This window comes from Sphaeramia orbicularis, chromosome 10 (genome assembly GCF_902148855.1).
Source record: "Sphaeramia orbicularis chromosome 10, fSphaOr1.1, whole genome shotgun sequence".
In the NCBI taxonomy this organism is placed as follows: domain Eukaryota; kingdom Metazoa; phylum Chordata; class Actinopteri; order Kurtiformes; family Apogonidae; genus Sphaeramia; species Sphaeramia orbicularis.
In genome coordinates, this window is record NC_043966.1 from 31,726,945 (window position 1) to 31,746,764 (window position 19,820).

Genomic DNA, 19,820 nt, shown 5'->3' on the forward strand with positions numbered 1-19,820 from the left:
GTGCTTCACAAGGAGAAGATCAGATACAACATGAGTAATAATCTAAAGACGTCTTATAAGATTTACCAGCTTTTTTTTGGACCATATGGCTCAAACCAATGACAATCTTGGCCAGGGAACTGGTCCATAACATGCCACTCACCTCTTTTTTTTTGTAGGAATCTATGTGGAATCCAGCCAGTTTACTAGTGATGCAACATCATGTACCTTATCATCTTGAATTGTTCGTCCTATTTTACTTTTTTTTTCTTTTCTTCTTTTTCTTTCTTTCTTGTATTTATAAATTTTTTTCTCCCTTGTATTTCTGTAAGCTACTTGGCTGTTTTGAAGAACAGTAAAAATATTGAACATCAAGCAAAGCAGCTTTAAGAAGCTGATGTACATTTAATCATTTGGAAAATCATCATTTGAGCATATTTTCCCGGTTTTAGCGTCACTCCATTGGCTGCCTGTCCATTTTAGAATCCATTTTAAAATACTTTCATTTGTTTTTAAATCCCTCCATGGTCTTGCACCGCCCTACCTCACTGAGCTCCTTTACACATACACCCCCACTCGCTCTCTCAGATCAGCTGATCAGCTGCTTTTGATGGTGCCTAAAACAACGTGCAGGCTACGAGGAGATCGGGCCTTTGCTGCTGCTGGTCCCAGACTGTGGAACAACCTGCCTCTGTATATCAGACAGGCTTCCTCCATACCTGTTTTTAAATCTCTTCTTAAAACCCACCTGTTCTCCTTGGCCTTTTAACACTTGTGCAATGCTGACATTTTGTTTCTGTTTTCATATTTTAACTTGTTTTTATTTGATTTGATTTTAATGTTTTTAATGCTTTGATTAATTTGTATTGTGCTTTTATTCTTCTATACAGCACTTTGGTCCACTGTGGTTGTTTTAAAGTGCTTTATAAATACGATTGGATTGGATTGGAATGGAATGGAATGGAAAAGGCTTAGTAGTCTATCAACATGACTGTGGACCTGTCCACTACACTGTACATGATCTAACAATCCACAACACACAAGTTTAGGGCAATAGTAGACCAGCCAACATGAAGCCTGATCAGAACATCATCAAACACCTTATAGATGGACGTGAATACAGACTGTAAAGGAGAGTGACCTTAATGTTGGAATGAGAAGTTCAACAATTACATCAGAGTAGACTAGAGTTAAACTTTAACACCACTGGGGGCAATTCAGCTTGCAGGCAGCAGCTGGTAAAATATACATCTAGCAATAACCCATACAATAAAGAACATAGCTACACACATAAACTGTACTATATTAAACAGAGTTAAATTTTGTCAAATCTTCCATTGTCACTAAACAGAGAACATGACAAAGAGGTAGAATAAGTAAACCATGGGGATAAATAACAACCATTTTCAAACCAAATCATAATTTGTTTGTGAGGCTAATAACTGAGGTGATAAATGACTTTATATCTATTTGTTGCACCCCTGGGGACGCAAAACCTCCACCCTGATGGAAAACAAACTCATTATATAAAATGGTGCAGAGACATATGGGATGCTCATATACCTTTTGCATATTACGAACATTAAACCCACTTTTACAACTCTCATCACATTTTCTTCCGACACAGTGATACTGCAGTTACTCTGCCACTCTAGCTTTAGATAATACATGTCATCATAATGGCATGTGTTTCTACGAGTCAGGCAAACGGCTGGAATACTTGACTAGGACTGTCACTTCAGACAATAATGGGATGGGCAATAAAGATATGCATGGAACATTACTACATTACATATGTCACCTATGCCGTTTTGTTGATTTGTATTATTTCAGGAGTTTCAGCTTTGGATATATATAATTTTCCTTGTGTTATGTTTTTTTGTTAAATATATGAATGAGATTTTAAAGATGTTTCTCATTGGTGAAATGTTTTTTTTTTTTCATTCCATGTCTTGGTGTGTGAGTATTACAACAAGGAAGGTGTTAAGCTCAGATACTTTACATTCTTTTTTTAATTCTGCACCAGCAGCACCTAAATGATTCACTGTTAGAGTCAGAGACAGCAGGCAAGGCAGTCTGACTGGTTTCTGGTTCGGGGGAAAGAAAGAAAGAGGGAGAGGGATCCAGGTAGATAAAAGGCTGCAGCGTTTACATATGCCAGTGTGCTCACTAGAGTGAAACTTTGGCTCTCAGACTTACTAATTTCCTCTTTCATCTTCTCTCACTGGCATATTGCGAAATCTATTCACACCCTTTTCTGTTTTGAAAAAGGTTTGTAAATATGTACTCAGCACAGAGATTGTTATTTTGCTCACAGAAACAGTGGTGAGCTGATATCCATGTTGTTTTCAAATGGAGCATACTGTGACCGTTTGCTTGAAAGTGTTTTTTTTTTTTTTTAGTTTTTAGTAGAAATATTGGACAAGAACAAAAACGCTTTTGTCTTTCACAAATTGTTTGTTATGGGACCACATCTGCTTCTCTTCATGCTCTATGAAATGGCTTAAAAAATCATTATAGTCTTCTATCTGATCATCTAAAAAAATCTGTTCCATGTAAGACACTTCCTATTGTCTGTTCTTTCAAAGGCCCTCTCTACAGAAGACTAAAATCAGTTTTTTGAGACGTTAACCACTGCTATTGTAAGTTTCATTTGATCACATTTTGATGATGTATGCTTCCTGGGTTTTTCCTTCCTACTGAGCAGAAGCGAAGCCTTCCCAGAGGAGATGTTTCCATGAGTGGATTCACATATGCATATGCCATGCTGTGCACCCTGTTATCGTCCATTCGCCTATTCCTCGCTGTTTCTCAGAAATAATTGACATCCACCTGTATGGCAGGTATGTGCTTGCTCTCTTCCATGAACAAAGCACAAATTTAGTAAACAAAAATGAGTTCTTAGCAACCTCTTACGCACGCATGCTGGTAGAAAAACACACACTGCTCCACCCCTACCCTCCTTGACTGGCTGGGCTTGTTAGTGCTCACGCCCGTACCTGTTCACAACCTGAGGGACTGAAACACCTGTCACACAGAGCATTTACTACCCACTGAGTGGCACACTGTCACACACTCCTGCCCGACGACAGTCCATCTGGATATAAAGTGATAACAGGTACGTGCCCAGTAACAGGTGCTTGACTTGTGTGGATATTTTAGTGGATACTTTCTGTTTTTGACTTTACAAATCAGCAGAAATCACACGGGTCATTTATCAGACTAAGCTGTTAAAATGGTTAACTGTATTGTTTGTGTGTGGACTCTCATTTTTCTGGGTGTTTCCCTGTCATGATTGCTTGTCTGTAGAGTTGTCTGTCCTGCTCGGTGCTCGCCTAAATGCAATTGCTCTTCATTAATCATTTATCTTGTGTGTACTGATGTGTTAAACCTAGTATAAATACACTCTCTGAGCCCTCAGTGTATTTGCTCTGTCACCAATATTCAGGACAATATCCTCAAGAGATATTGTGTCAACTTGCTGTAGACGAAATGAATGTACAGCCCAAGGAATTTCACAAGTTATATTTGCATTCTGAATTTGGCAGTACGCCGCAGTTTTGCATAAGCTTAGTCTACTTTCAGATAAGGGAATGCTCATCAGGGTTTCATTAATATTTTGTCTTCCTTTATGAGTTCCCCGGGGAGGTATATTTTCCACTGAGTAGCTCATTTTTGACCATAAATAACAGAGGTCAGCTAATTTAGATACAAAGAAACAATTTTTGCCCAATCACATAAATCACTCTGTTTAGTTCCTATCTATGTAGTACATACAAACACACACACACACACACACACACACACACACACATATATGTATGTTGGTGTGTGGCCATTCATGCAATTTATGCAATAGCAGTATATTTTGGAAAGTGGAAAGACAGGATCAGCTGCATGTCTAAAGAATGAGACTAAGGCATGCTTTACAGGCCACATGTTCCTTATTGGGAGGGAACATGGCGTGGGAAGGTCTGTTTGAGAATGACTGAGTTATGAGATAATTCAAACTTGTGGTTAAAATAATACTGTTTCTTTTAATAGGATGTCACTAATGTAATTGGTTTCCATGTATTTTTCAGGAGGTCTGTAAAGAAACAAAGAAGAGAAACTTCAAGAACAGCCATGTCAAACGGTGAGCAGACCAACTGATCTGATGTGAAAATAGATGACATGTCTCCTCCGACAAAAGCAGAGGACACCAGAGGGCGTGTCTCGATGCCAGGCTGATAAATCTGTAAAATCTGTTGCTCTGTCTTTGCCATGATTTAATGCAAAATGACTGATTGATCGACACAGTGAAAGGAGGCTGAATATCATGCACGTTATCAAGCAGACAGTGATTAAAGTGTCAGAATGATGCAGCCTACAGTGTGTATAATATCTCAGATGGTGTGTGGGTGTGTGACACGCATGTGTTTGTGTCTCAGAGGGGGATAGAGCAGCTGTGTTCAAAACCACCAAAGTGCGGACCAAGCTGAAGGGAGACAGCAGCTGGTTGCAGCGCCGCAGTGAACCTCAGGATGAAAGAAAAGAGGAGAAACCTTGGTAAGAGCACACCAATAGGAGCTGTTTGTGCTTTATTCACACCTTTAGAAGGAGCCTCTGTCACAGTTACCTGAACAGACCAGATCTGTCTTGTACAATCACACAGGTTGGCTGAAGTAAGAGCGAGCCGCTTGAACGGAGCCTCCCTTGAAACCAGTCCAGTATCCTCCCCAACAAAACCCACTGCGTCTCCCATCGTGTCTGACACTGAAAAGTAAACACTAGTTTCTAAGTTGTCGAGCAAGTGTTTTGAATCCTCCCTGTTAAACAAGATTAAACTGATAACAAATCTCTGTTTTGAACCCAGAGCACCTACATCAGGATACCTGATCAGGTGAGACCAAACCTCCTTCTGGGTACAAATTCACTCTCACTTTTATTTCAGTATTTACATAGAGATGGAAGTATCAGAAAAAGTACCTTCAACATTTATCCAATTTGAGTCTTAAATCAAAGGGAGATTTAGGATTATCTGCACAATGCTTTACATTTTGTAATTAAACTGTGGATTACTTAATGCTTTTTGTTTTTCTTTTAGAGGCGTTTTCACTAAAACAGAGAAGCCTGCTTCATCCTCAACATCTAACGGCATTAGGTGGGAGCTGTTCTTTCTTGTTTTTGGCAGAGATTTTAGCCAGACTAGAAACTTACTTTGATTGCTTTCTCCAATTCCCACATCAATATATATATTTTTGTGTTTACCCACAGTGGAACAACACAATTCACCAAAAAACCTTCAGAGAGCTACAAGAGAATGTGAGCCCACAAATCAGATCCCACACGTAGCTGTTGGCACAAAGTGAGAATGTATTTTCATGAGGTGTATGTTTGCGCTTATGTTCCTTAGAGCCCCACACACTGTGAGGTCCGCTTCAGAGACCCAGGAAGGCACACTCAGTCCCGAGGAGCAGGAGAAACGGTGAGACTTGGTTTGCACAAAGGATGGCATTCAATTTGATTTCTCTGGCCCAGAAAAGAGATTATATTAACGTCATTTCTGCAGGACGGAAGCAGCCAGTAATGTTCTGAGGAAAAGTGCAGGAAGGCAGCGGTCTTATGTACTTTCAGCTGCTAAGTTTTACGAGTATGTATTTGTTTCTCTCTCCTATTGTTTATCTCAACACTCATAAGACATTTCTAATGATAACAAAGTAACTAGCATTAACCCATAAAGACCCAGAGATACTGTTGTGTTAGTTCCCAAATACATTTTTCTCTCCATTTAACCTTTCATAAGTGATTTATTACCATTTATTATGATATTATCCTCTCCATTTTTGCAATTTTTTTAAAGTGAAAATCTGGTATTTTCCATTATTTATTTTACTGATCGTGTACTTTAATCATCAGGCTGAGATTACATTTGAGGATTATCATACCAAAAACAGAGAAAACTTGAGAAAAGTGACTTTTTCAGTAAAATATATCATTAACTGAACATAAACCAAGTGTCTAGAACCACTATCATTGATCCAACTCCATGGGTTTTATTGGTGAATCAATGCTGTAGAAGATGACAGTGTTTCCATGGTAACTACAGAGCCTCTGAACGTTCAAATGGGTCATATCTGATGACCATGAAAAGATGTCAAACTGTATTTTACACCAATTATTTCTATGTATCGATAGGATTAATGGATCAGAAGTTATTAAACAGTTTAGCTCAGTAGATGGTTTTGGTCACTGGTGTATATTTGGGTCTTTATGGGTTAAAAAAATAAGTAAACTCTATAATCACGTTTTATTGAAATGATTAGTATTTTGGGATGTATTCATGGAAATTTGTGTTTTAAAAAACTCCAGGTCTAAAGATAAAACAGCTGACACTTCATTGGTCAACAACAGTACATCCTTTGTGGCTAAAAGGTAAACATTCCTTCTCACTGTTCCTGATGCTAAAAGCTGTCAAGGCAAAAGATATACCACAACTTACAAATCAAAATATGCACTCAAATGGTTTTTCTGGGGGGGGGCTCCTTTCATTTGTGTACACTCACATCCATCTGCACCTGTGCTTGGGTACAAATCTGCAGGGTGGAGATTACAGATGATGATGAGAGTGTCGCTGCTCCAGCACCTGTTAGCCCTCCACCCCCTTCCACTGATACCCCCGACACACACACTGCCGCTGTGCCTGAGCCCAAACCACGGAAAATGTATGCTCCATATCATAGTTCTGTTTTCACTAAACATCTTACTTGGTGCCTATGTCTCCACTGTCAATCATTATTTTTGTGGTTTACAGAGTCGACGCTAGTGCTAAAGTATCTCCTGAAGTCACCGATAATGAGCCAGTTGCTCCAAAGGTAGAGGAAGCTGCTCTAGAGGCCATGAAAGAAGAAGATCCAGCTCCAGTATCTGTAACAGAAAAAGACCCCTTTGAAGGCATGACACCAGGTTGCACCAAAGTGGCCACTCCTCTACCTGAACTCATCCCTGAACTTGTTCAAGCAGTCTGTACAAAACCTGATGACTCAAAGGCTGCTGAGTCACCTGTAGCTGAAGCCGCTCCACCCTCACCTACTCCAACTCCCCCACCTGCTGCTTCAGCTGTCCCAGAATCACCTGCCCCACTGACTCCTGCCATAGTGTCTCCTGCATCTGTGTCCGTTGTCACAGTGAAGACAGAACCTGAACCTGAACTTAAAGTGGAAGCTGAACCAGAGCCTGAACCTAAAGTAGAAGCTGAACCAGGACATGAACCAGAGCCTGAGCCTAAAGTAGAAGCTGAACCAGCACCTGAACCTGAAGTAGAAGCTGAACCAGAACCTGTAACTAAAGTAGAAGCTGAACCAGAACCTGAACCTAAAGTAGAAGCTGAACCAGAACCTGTAACTAAAGTAGAAGCTGAACCAGAACCTGAACCTAAAGTAGAAGCTGAACCAGCACCTGAACCTAAAGTGGAAGCTGAACCAGCACCTGAACCTAAAGTAGAAGCTGAACCAGAACCTGTAACTAAAGTAGAAGCTGAACCAGAACCTGAACCTAAAGTAGAAGCTGAACCAGCACCTGAACCTAAAGTGGAAGCTGAACCAGAACCTGAATCTAAAGTGGAAGCTGAACCAGCACCTGAACCTAAAGTAGAAGCTGAACCAGAACCTGAAGTAGAAGCTGAACCAGAACCTGTAACTAAAATAGAAGCTGAACCAGAACCTGTAACTAAAATAGAAGCTGAACTAGAACCTGTAACTAAAGTACAAGCTGAACCAGAACCTGAACCTAAAGTACAAGCTGAACCAGAACCTGTAACTAAAGTAGAAGCTGAACCAGAACCTGAACCTAAAGTAGAAGCTGAACCAGCACCTGAACCTAAAGTGGAAGCTGAACCAGAACCTGAATCTAAAGTGGAAGCTGAACCAGAACCTGAGCCTAAAGTAGAAGCTGAACCAGAACCTGAATCTAAAGTGGAAGCTGAACCAGAACCTGAACCATCTTCAAACCTGAGGTAAGACACGCCTTCAATAAAATCACACCATTACATAGTACTCTAGCGTCAACATAAAAAATGAAGCTGTTTAACTTTGTGCTCATTGGTCAGACTGGTTACAGGTAAGTTTTACATGTTCTACCTGTGCTTGTCTTTATTCTTCATGGTCTATGTTTGCTGTCTGCTGCCCAGGTATGCTATATGTTTGTCTGTTCTATTTTCACAGCTCCAATGTTGACACACTGTCAGCTTTGTCTGACACCCTCATTTCTTTCGGCACAAGCCCAAGCAGGTACAAGTGAAAAAAAAAAGATTAAATCAAAAATATTTTTAAAAATATATATACGTTACTACCCTGGCACTAACATGTTAGTACCTCATGCCTGTGCACACCATCTGATAGTAAGAGTTTATTTCCTTTCCAGCTTGATGGAGGATGAGCCAGTGCTGGAAAAGGAAGAAGGAGGCTCAGTGAACATTGACACAGGGAATGGGTACGAAACCAAGAACTTCCTCATTCATGTCATAGCAGGGCTGGCAAGAAAACAGATAGTTGCAAACGGCCACGGTTAAACTAGTGTGAATAATGCAAATAACATCCTAGTTTCAGGTTCCTTAAACTACCTTACACGAGTGGATGTCTCAAATTACTCTTGATTAACTGTGGTGCTTAAAAAATGCAGTGTAGAGTATCTGTGCCAAAACAGGTGCACTGATTTTTTTTTTTTTTCTTTTTCTTTTTCTCCACCTTACTGCAGTGTTGAACAGGAGCCAACTCCAAAGCTCAGCAACTGTGAACCAATAACAGACGATCTCCTGTTCCTCAATAATGGGTTTGTTAAAAATACATTCTCACTAACTGCACATTTAAGCAGTCTGGTCGATAAAAAGGTCCTTTTGCTGAATGTCACCCACAAGGTGGCACTGCTGGACTTCTAATACCCATCCTTGTCTCTACCTCAACCTGCTCTGAAATCTTCTTTAAATCTTAAATCCCTGTTGTTCATCACCTTCTTCACTTCCTCTTGTTTTTTTCTTTCCGCCTCCGCAGCCCAGAGCAGTCAGCAGAGCCTGTTCCCCCCAGCCCAGGACGCTGGAGTCAGGATCTGCTTAGTGGGCTAGATAGGTATAGGAAGAGCACTTTCCCACCCAAGCCCCAAATACCAGAGATATGCGAGGCATTATCCTTTCATAAGTGAAAAATCAATAGCTCCCTTGTCAGTAGCAAGCTGAAGCATTGCCTTAACTTACCTTTCCAGACTTGGATGTACAGGATCAAGGGAGCATGCTCACAAACTCTCCTCTTGTGTGTTTGATATCTTAGTGGGACAGACCCAGCCAAGACCAGTGGCACTGTGGGTCTCCTGGTCAATGACATTGACACTGATGACGTTATAATTACCACACAGACACGCAGGTGAGAAAGACTCATGATGCCCCAGCTCCTTATCCCCCCACCACCCCCTCTCTCTTTCTCTCTCTCTACCGTTAATTCTTATCGCTACAGATGGAGGCCAGCATCCCAGCTTCAGTTCCCTGAGGTGTAAGATTTTATAAACCTCTTCCGCCTCAAGTTTGATCCATAAATCAAGGCTCGACTGCTTTCTGAATTCTATTTTAACCCCTGCTCTGTATTAGATAGAAACAAAGTCACAGCTTCCTAAAGCGGCTGAGTAATACTTTGAAACAGAAAGCCTCGTCTTATCTGTGTGTGAATGGAAATAGAAGAGAATGTTCTGTACTGATTAGTATTGTGGCTTTGTTTTGCCTCCACCAGCCTCAGCATGGAGCGAGAGGAGGAGAAGCAGACAGATGAGACAGCCAAAGAAACACAAAGGTAGAAGGAGATGACAGGCTGCTCTTAAACAATTATCTATCTATGCTGAGCTGTTCCAGCTAAGAAATGCATTCTATTCAGATATGCCTTGTAATGATTTCCACTAACTCTGCCTGAAACTATGCCGTGTCTCTCTCTGCCCGCCAGCCTCACAGAGACAGCCACTATCACCACCAAAACTGTGATCATTACTGACAAAAGGTATAAGAACTCAAACACACACAAAAAGACTGTTCTGTGCTATATTCAGTTGGTTTTCATGCTTGTTAAATAGTTCAGTGGGTTTCAAAGCTTTTCTAATGGACTGGCATAGTAAATAGTGTATGAGAAGAACCGCACTAACCTTTCCTTGGCCTCTTTTCTCTCTCCATCATGGTATTCTACTGTTTTTGTACTTTATTCTACGCTGCCATCATGCAGTGAAGAGGAAAATGCAGCTCCTCAGAGTTCACGTGTCATTACCACAGTCACTGAATCAAGGTACTTAATTCTACATTAAATGTTAGCTGTCATTTATTTTGACTGAAATAAAACAGTGTATATGTAATGCTCATGGTTGTTTACTGCATAATTCTAACTATTAATTCTAATATGCCTCAGGACCTACTCTAAAAATGGGATTTCATTTTAATTTAGATAATCGTTCTAGTTAAAGAGACAAATTAAGTGTAATGTGGTTATTAAAAATTGTCTGTAGGATTTTCTAGCTTGTAAAAAAGCAGAAATTAAAATTGCCAAAATGAATTATCTAATGAGTGTAATCAGGACTGAGTAAAATCAGAGTTCGATTCAGGTGAAGAATAGTGGAAGTACACTCTTACCATTCAGTGGAAGAATAGTATTTCCATTTGTCAAATACATTCAGTGTCTGATTTTGATTAAGTTTGGCCTCCGTTTGTTTACTATTCAAACTGCATTAAATCTTTCCATTATGAGTCGATGTATCTTTCCATTATGAGTCAATGTGATCAGAATTCCTCTGACACAAGATGGGCCATGCTGACAATTGAGAGTGAAATCAGTGTGAAATTGTTTTTCAGCTCGGCTGATCCGTTTGATCCATATCCGATAGGGACCACATCCCCTAACAGGTAATCATATTGGTTCGGAGCTGTGACTGTTTTCCAGCCAGCCAGATAGCATCTCGGCATGCATAATGCAGCAGTTTCTGATTATGAGCCACTTTTCTCTATTGCAGCTCCTCTGACCTGCTCCAGCCTCTCTCAGATATTCCCATCAACAGGTATGACAGAGATAATGTAAATTCCCCTTTTCTATTTTGTAAACTTTGTTTGTTCTACTGATACTATCATATATCTGCTATTGCGTTACTATAACCACTTTACTTTGTGGATTGTTGCAGTAATTATCATTCATAATCAACAGCCACACATGTAATCTGCACGGTGACTGTGTCTTATTTGTCACTGATTCCTGTGTTTCTCTTTTGACGTTTATGCAGTGCTTCACTTATTTCCATAAAGAACGAAGATCCAAGTCCAGAAATAAAGTAAGCCAGCTGCATTTATTTAGTTGGCTTTGTGTGATTAAGATAACAAATTATACTTTTTCATGATTAATCATGATTTTTAATGGATAGATTAATCTCTCAGTGCAGAAAATGACAAAATTGCCCACTGCAATAATCCAGAGACATCATAGTGACCTCTTCAAATGGAAAAATGATCATTATTTCAAAGATAATCACATTGCAACGATTAAAAAAAAGAGCTTAAGTGCCACTTGAGTTTGGATGTAATTTTTTTTCTCTTTGCCTCCTTGTGTGTGACAGCATGAGCAGTAAAACATTGGAGTCCCTTGCAGATGACATCATTCCCATCGATACTGACACCAGAAGGTATTGAACTGCAGCATGTTTGCACGAGTGTGAGATAGAGAAGAAGCACCTGCAGAGCAAACCACTCACATTACATTTTCTGTCATGCTTGATCTGTCATAACTTCTGCATGTTCTTCATCTCCACTTTTGGATCCTCAGTCTCAGCAGTCACCGGTCATGGGCACGCACATGGGAAGTGAACCCACCTCAGCAGACAAACACAGACGAGAGGTGATGACACACTTAAAGTACTATTATACGTCCACAGACAATGTGGGCCACTATGTTTCATTCATCTCCATCTACACAGTCACGGCCATTATGCGCTAAAAGCCTTTCAATGTATTGTCCTTTCAGCCGAGAAGCTGAACCAGAGGGCCAAGCTGAAGATCAACAGACGGTGGTCATGTTTGAGAGAAAGTAAGTAATCTTTTTATTGAAAGCTCCGGATCCATACCTGCTCCTTTTATTCCCATAACCTCCTTCCCTTTCACCGCTGCAAAGTAACTCGGGCACTGCAGAATGAACACTTTACTCACTGAACCATAAGACATTGTGCACTGGTGCTTACAAAAATAGGTCAGATATAGTATATTTGTTACAACCCCAGTAAACAGATCCCTTTTCTCCTCTTACAAAGTTCAGAGAGCTAAAATGTGATCATCTCATGCTACAATATCCTATGTTTGTTTGTGCTGAAGGTCCAAAGAAAATGATTCCCCATGGGACAGGTGGACGTCGCCCACTGTCTACACCATCAATACAGAAGAGGAGGAGGAAGAGAAAGAAGAAGAAAGGTATCTCGACAATAGCTGAGCTCATTAAATGCTTATTAAAACACTCTTTTTCTACACTTTAGCAGAATATGATAACAGCTCCTTAAAATTCAGCTGCTGTCAAGCATTTAATTGAAGGCAAGCTAAATACAAATTGAAACTTTCTTATACCTCAGTCTAGGAACAATACACTTCTTCTCAACTTTTTACTCTTACAGTAAAAATATCACCATTTCCCATCCTGTTCTGCCAGGCTTATTGTAATTATTTTATCTTGTGTGTTTTGTTTTTTGTTTTTTGTTTTTTCTGTAGGCCAGAGGATACACAGACAGAAACAGTGACAACTATCACCACTGTCAGGTGAGGAAAAAAAATCCTCCAATTTGAGATTCCTAAACTAATAAGCATGAGCTGGGGTGATTACTATGAGCTGAGAGCTGAAGAGGTGGTATAGGTAATGTTTAGAATCACAGTGCATAAAGGAGGGCTCAGGATGACGCACTGGTGTGGAACAAAAGAAAACAGACCACACCTGGTCAATAAAGCCGACCCCTCTGGAGCTGTGATTCACAAAGATCAGTTTCATACACTTATAAGAGCTGCCGAATTCCTGTGCACTGACTTGTGTTTAGCGTATTGACTGTTTCAGCCTACAGTAAAAGTCTAATACCGCTTTCTTTTCTTTCAAGGGAGATACACAGTGAGCCTGAGCCCGCTATGGATCGGTAAGTTTATGATCTTATTAATGTCAGACACAACTTAACGCAAGAACACTTTTTTCCACTGTGTTATTTCTCACTATTTGCTCTGTTGATCTTCTTGTATAAAGACACTTTCAGTCTTTTATAACTTCAGATTGTGTTAAAGAAAACATGTTTTTCTATAAGTGGAATAAATGTTTAATTTGAAGAAGAGCATTTAGTATCTCACATCCTATCAAATATTTAGCTCATCACGGCTTGTTTTACCCATTCGCATAACACTTCTGCTATTCCTGTGTGATTATAATAGAGCTGCATTAGTTAGAGGGTGAGAGATTTAGGCCAAACCCTGAGGGAATGCAGCTGCATTTGCTTAACATTCACTTCTAAAACTAGAAGTTACCTGTAACTTTTTCATGACGCCTAGTTAGACACACTCATGACTCGACTCTATTACTGAAGTGAAATGACAAGTTCCGTTCGTCCGTTGTCTTTCAATTTGCCCTCATTTCCTCTCTAATTATCAGCCTCCAGATGTCAGATTAATGATGTGTATTAGAGATGTCCTTTTGTCAAAACGCAGCCCGTTAAACAGCATGCCATTAACAAGTGTTGGCAGAAAATGATTATCTTCTGAGTTACATTTGACAGATATAGTCCTTCAGTATAACTCATCATACTACTGTCATCAGTAGTGAAAGATGAGACTAACGCTGCTGCGCTTTCTCCAGTTATGAAACCTACTCTAGGACTGTGACAGAAGAAAACCAGCAAGTCCAAACACCAGAGCCCAAAAAGTGAGTGATTTTACAAACTGCAGACTACAACTCAACTGAACCCCTATTTAATTATATGAATATAATTTAACGCATTAACCTAATCTCTTCTGAAATCTGTCCCTTTGTCATCCCATCATCACTTTCCTCTGTTCAAGGGGGTTTGTATACTTGAAAGAGTATGTTAGTGCAACAGAGCTGTCCTTGCATAACACCAAAGACTACCCCAGCAGGTAAGAACGAAATGTATATATGTTTTTTTTTACCTAATTAAATAAAAAAAATGATGATAGTTGTTACAAAATAAATAAATATTTCAACCATTTCTGTTTTCACAGTGGGTCAGATTATTTGACGTCCAGCTCTGCCAATTACTCCTACAGTAGCCCCTCCAAATTCTCCAGGTAATAACTCTTTAAACCTGCATTAGCCTGTCTTCAGCTGTAAGCTCTTTTCTCCCCATGCCGTTTTGTTTCCAGTTCTGCTGAAAGCAGATATGTGTAAGCAATAAGACAGAAATTCCACCAAGCCTGCTCATTAGGAGGCTAAGCGGGGACATCAGAGGATTATTTACACCTATTAAATTCCCTCGCACAGGACAGAAAGGGTCACAGGTTATTTTACTAGATAGAGCTCCACAGTGTGTGGCCGAGTTAACTTGTCTCAATTCCTGTCTCCCCAGTGGCTCCCTGTCATCCAAGTGTACATACTGCGGAGAGCCGGTGGGCAGCGATGCCAAGATCACCATTGAGCACCTCAATATCAACTGCCACCCTTCCTGCTTCAAGGTAATTCATCTGTCTCTTCAGTGGCTGAACTGCTGAAGATATATTTTTGTATTTGTTGAATTATAAAATGATATATTCATGTGTCCTTGAAGGGACTGAGGTTGAGAAAATAAGCTTTTGTTCAAGTAACAGATTGATTTATATCTTTTTTCCCCTTGATAGAAGTCCTGAAATACAAATGATGGTCAGCTATTTCATATTGACAGTCCACGAATCACTAGTTTTTATTTTCACCAGTTAATTGCGTCCTTGAAGCTTCCAAAGTTTTGTGGATTAAATATTATCAAGCAGTAAATTCCTCTGACAGAATTTAAAAATTGTCCTTCACTTTACTTCCTTTGTTATTAGTTTCAAACACTGTATCTTGTTTTCTTCTGCAGTGTGGCGTGTGTGGCAGACCTATGGGAGACCTTCTCTACAATATGTTCCTACATGGTGGAAAAGTCCACTGTGAGAGTTGTTACAGCAAAGCTTTTGACTGATTATCAAAGCTCTTCAGCAGCCTCTTATCCTCATCCCCTTCCCCTCATGTTCATTAGCATATAAAGTGAGAAGCGGCCTTTTGACAAAGTTTAGACAGAGTTCAGTTTAAACTTAGGATTGATGGTTTAGGGTGATCAAAGAGACTGTTATACTGAACATGACTACTGAACACTTGTTCCTATGGCATTGTTTTACTTTCAAAACCTTGTGTTGTTATTCCTGGTGGTGAAATCTGTATCTGCCTCTAAACTATGAAGGATATGTCTGTAAAACAGTGTCTCTGCAGTTAACTGTGAACAGACTAATACTGGCAAATGGGATATTATTAGAATTTAGCAACAGTAGTTATAGAAGCAATATACTTTGTTAAAACATTTTATTCATTTGTTCTTCATACAAAATATTGTACAATGCTTTGTTAAAATAAAATGCTTTACATGATTCTGGTACAAATGTCATATACAGTAAAGGTAGTGTGCTGCCTCAATCCTTTAATGTTTTAGAAAAGCATGCTTAAAAAAAACTATTGCACATTCTTGTCATGTAACGGAAAACAGTAAAAACAATATATTATCAAGCATTTACCACAGAAATTCATTAGATGAGCTTATATTATATGAGTCCTGAGAGCTACTTTGCAACTACAGCGGAGATTTCCAACTGAGTAGCTGTACTTATCTTTAAATATACCATCCTCCAGCCTTTTGTGAAATAATATTTGACTTGCATAGTCACTTAAAATAGCTGTGTACATAAATGTGACTCTAGGTAATAACCCTCAGCCTCCTGTGGAGTTAACTGTAAAGGAACTAATACTGTTCATCGGCTAGTGTCTTGATGGTCTTCACACACTGTTAGGCAGAGCTCCCTTGGTACAGAGGACAAATCTTTGGCTCTGTCCCAGTCCAATGAAAGTCTTCCTCCCATGAGAATGTGCCACAGTGGAACAACTGCAATGTAGGCAGTTAATATTTACAATGTAATGCACAGTAAGAGCAATGATGGCACCTCAGTTATGGCACTAAAACAACTTGAAAATGTTATTATAGACCATTCTAAGACATTTACCATTACTGAATTTGTTGAAGGACAAAAGTGTAATGTTATCTGAATACAAAGTCGGCTGTAGTACATATGCTCGTAACTGTAAATAAGTCCTGGCTCAGATGGAAAACTGAGTAATTTCTGTTTTGTTCCCTCACTTAAACAGAGGGGATAATGCATAATATATGACATCCCTGGAATTCTGGATGTGCTCCATCCTTCGTTTGTTTCAAGGCCTGTGTCACTGTTTTCCTCTGGCCCTGCTCACAGCAATGTTTTGGATGTGTCTCCACAGCAGTGAAGGGTCTGACTCGTTATGTCTTATCAGAGACTCCAGCCCCTCAGCTTGGTCCAAGCTCTGCCAGTAATCCTGAGGCCATATTTGCAACCATCTGCGGACAGATATACAAACAGATTAGGCCCATCACAGAGGGCATTTTAATTAGACAAATAAAACAGACTGGTTCAGATCGCTTGAGGACATCGTTATTCACATTAAAGTACAAAAAGGGACATGACTTGCACACCTGGCACTGCAAATTTTTGATGTCAAACCTACCCATCATCTGCTGGCAGGTCCTGGACATCTCCATATCCTGGGCTGGGGAGGGGACAACCCATGTGGGTGTTATCAGCCATTTTAGGCTGAGGTGGTTGGTTTTTCTTAGGGGCTTTTTTGTAAACCCGTTCTGCTGCAAGTCTGGTGTTCTCCTGGTCACAGACATAACATTCAAATCCATTCAGATAGTTGGGTTTGCTCATGTCATTAACCCCCCACTCACGGGTCTCCAAAGTCTCCAGCAACTGAGCATTAGTAATATGGCTGGGGTTCTTAAACTGGATATATTTGGCATATTCGTCATCATTGTCATCCAGAAATTTGAGGAAATCCGCAAGAGCTTTTGGAGTGGGGAAGTCTTCGATGATGATGGCAGAGTGGCCATTGGGCATCCAGTCTTTCACCACAAAGGAGCCTCGATATACAGGCACACAGCCCTGATGGAGGGGCCGCCATAGCTTCTCTGTCATGTAATCAGGACATAAACCATTTTCCAGTGCTAGATGGAACTTGTAGCGGGCAACAAAATTCATGAATTTGGGATCTTCACCAGTGGCAGTGGACGTGTCCTCCAGGTATTCAGGTAGAGGTTTGTTGTTTAAGCATTTCCCATAAGAATCCACCTAAAGATAAAATATGTGAAAAGAGACAAAGACAAGAAACACGAGGATGAATTATAAATTATACTAACATTTCACTAACTAATGATATTTCACAAGCACCAGACTAGGGTTATATAAACAAGCATTTACACTGGTTTTATGGCAGTAATATGGCATAGATCAAGATGAATTATATTAAAACACCATAAGCAGGTCCTGGGCCATTTTGTGCAGTTTCTGGGCAAAACTTCATCAAATTTAACTAGAACATAAGTCTTCCACACACTTAGTGAATATGTATAAAATTAGTTTTAAGTCTAATAATAAATAGTCTGCATTCTGCATGAGCTAAACAAAGACCGACTCAAACCTAGACATTTTCACTGCATGTAAATCTGTTCATATAGTTCTGAAAGAGGCTGTGTGCAAGTCCATAAAGACAAAAAAATATTTTAACTCCAAATCTCTGCGTCTTTCACTTGCTCTTGTAACAATACCTGCTCCTTTTATATGTAGCAATACTTCAGCATTTCACTTGAGGCTTTATGATGCTTTTTAACTCTCATGACCACAAATCCAGTTCATTAAACTTATGGATATAATGCATAATAATGGGTTTTCATAATTAGGCATCAATTATAGATGAGTTACACTCATCTGTCATGCAGTGGTTAAAATATGCTGCAAATATAAAAAGACATTTATGTATTGTACCTCAATGTACTTCATGAGCTCCTGTACATATCGGTCTCTGTCTGATGGTACATCACAGTGAGACTGCATGTACAGCACGGGCGCCAGGCCCTCCCTCCTCAGCCGCTTCTTCTCCTCCAGGGACACGGCTATAGGTTCCAGCAAATAGTCTAGAGAGGGCAGCCATTGCAGTGTCAGAGGATAGTCTGACTCCCTGCGAAACGTGGCAGTGTAGTTAAACAGCCGAATTCCTGGTCCGTGGGAGAGGAGATAATTATTCATGGGTGATTCTTCATGGAAAAGTGCCCAGGTCTGATGATGGAGACGGGGGAGTGGCGCCTCATATGCCCGAAAGTCAGTGCCATAAAAGATGATGGATGCTGTCCTTTTGTACAGCTGGACCTTTCAAGATCAAACTCAAAATTACCAGCAAGTCACCTTGAGATGATAATTATTATTAATGTTTGCATGCATCTTTTATTCTAGTCAAGACTCTCAGCAACAAGCTAAGGTTAAACATTTCTAGTACCTTGCGGTTGCTTGTGACCAGACAGGAGGATATGGCACAGTCAATACGTTCACTGTCCCCTGGGAAATGAGGGAACAAACCCCCGCTCCACCAAAGGAGAATTGGCAGCTCCTTGTTGCTGCGGCGGTCATTGTTGCCTGGACCTCGGTATGAACTGATGGATGCAAACTCCATCTCTGATAAAGCACTCTGAGGCTGAAAGGCTCCTCGGTCCACTGCATCCAAGGACCCCAGGGGAAGCTCATCATCTGGCAGAGAGGCAAAGGACACCCAGACCCAGCACAGCAGGCCCAGGACCCCCAGACACACACAGGGCACTAACCGGCCCCTTACTGCCATCTGCAAGGTTGAGATGAGAGGAATACACATCTCAATGACATGAATGTTCTGGTAAAAGTAGGTCATAAACTAAAACCAGGGAAAACAAACCAGAGTAGCTGTAATTACCATCTAACAAAGGAATAATTCTATCGACTTTTGGTGTTAGACTGCTACACATGAACTTTTACTGCCTGCAGCTAACTTCGTATAGCAAGTACACTACCTAGCATTGTAACATTCCAGTCACACTGCCTGTTCCGTCACAGTGCTACAATATTAACAGTAAATTATTTCCCATACCATCGTTAGAGCAACATGGAGGTGTTGAAGATGCTGGTTTCTTAGTTCCCCGACCAAAATGAGAATACCTTCCTCGTCTGGATTTGGGAGGTTGTAAAGACTGGATGCTGTCCGACAAGAACCAACGGTACAGAGGCTATAAAAAAACAGATGACTCTTCTTCTACGGTTCTTTATCAGTACATACGGGGTCGAAGTAGCGACCCACAGCGCCACCTATAGCTCTGGAGGAGCTTCCATTTCTTTTCTTTTCTTTTCTTTTCTTTTCTTTTCTTTTTCTTTTCTTTTCTTTTTTATTTACTTTTATTTTGTTTATACTTTTTATTGAAATTTGAAGAATGACAATATATAAGAGTCATATACAGCATCCAATATATGTGATGTCAGAGCAAGAACACTACACTTGCACTCACATGAACACACACACACACACACACACACACACACACACACACACACACACACACACACACACACACATTAAAAAAAAAAGGGGGGGGTCTGCCTACTTAATGAGCTACCATTTTCATAGCAGTTCTGTATTTTATTTTGTTGCAGTAATAGTACAGCTTTCTGTCTGTTGTAATATTGCACTACTACATCTGCTGCTTAAAAAAGG

At 40.2% G+C, this 19,820-nt stretch overlaps 2 protein-coding genes across 5 annotated transcripts; one reads left to right on the forward strand and one right to left on the reverse strand.

Moving 5' to 3' along the window:
* Positions 1-2,960: 2,960 nt before the first annotated feature.
* Positions 2,961-15,595, forward strand: znf185 (zinc finger protein 185 with LIM domain). Of its 4 annotated transcripts, XM_030145869.1 has the most exons (35): positions 2,961-3,097; positions 4,062-4,114; positions 4,410-4,527; positions 4,634-4,741; positions 4,835-4,861; positions 5,066-5,122; positions 5,236-5,283; positions 5,375-5,446; positions 5,531-5,611; positions 6,331-6,393; positions 6,561-6,683; positions 6,773-7,904; positions 7,935-7,972; positions 8,181-8,246; positions 8,380-8,448; positions 8,713-8,787; positions 9,006-9,080; positions 9,279-9,371; positions 9,732-9,791; positions 9,939-9,992; positions 10,212-10,271; positions 10,832-10,882; positions 10,990-11,034; positions 11,254-11,301; positions 11,584-11,649; positions 11,790-11,861; positions 11,988-12,050; positions 12,332-12,427; positions 12,719-12,766; positions 13,096-13,131; positions 13,839-13,904; positions 14,042-14,116; positions 14,222-14,287; positions 14,566-14,671; positions 15,052-15,595. In XM_030145869.1, exons 2-35 carry the CDS (start codon positions 4,105-4,107, stop codon positions 15,151-15,153), a joined length of 3,369 nt encoding a protein of 1,122 aa, XP_030001729.1. In that variant the 5' UTR covers positions 2,961-3,097; positions 4,062-4,104; the 3' UTR covers positions 15,154-15,595. The 4 variants fall into 4 exon arrangements, with proteins under 4 accessions (XP_030001729.1, XP_030001730.1, XP_030001727.1 ...); XM_030145867.1 differs by having other exon boundaries at positions 2,962-3,097; positions 6,773-7,972; XM_030145868.1 differs by having other exon boundaries at positions 2,962-3,097; positions 4,065-4,114; positions 6,773-7,972.
* pofut4 (protein O-fucosyltransferase 4) lies at positions 15,514-19,340 on the reverse strand. The gene is made up of 5 exons (XM_030145871.1): positions 19,203-19,340; positions 18,582-18,920; positions 18,074-18,454; positions 16,758-17,380; positions 15,514-16,590 (listed from the first exon to the last, which is right to left on the reverse strand). The coding sequence occupies exons 1-5, from the start codon at positions 19,203-19,205 to the stop codon at positions 16,440-16,442; spliced, it is 1,497 nt and encodes a 498-aa protein (XP_030001731.1). The 5' UTR covers positions 19,206-19,340; the 3' UTR covers positions 15,514-16,439.
* Positions 19,341-19,820: the final 480 nt, after the last annotated feature.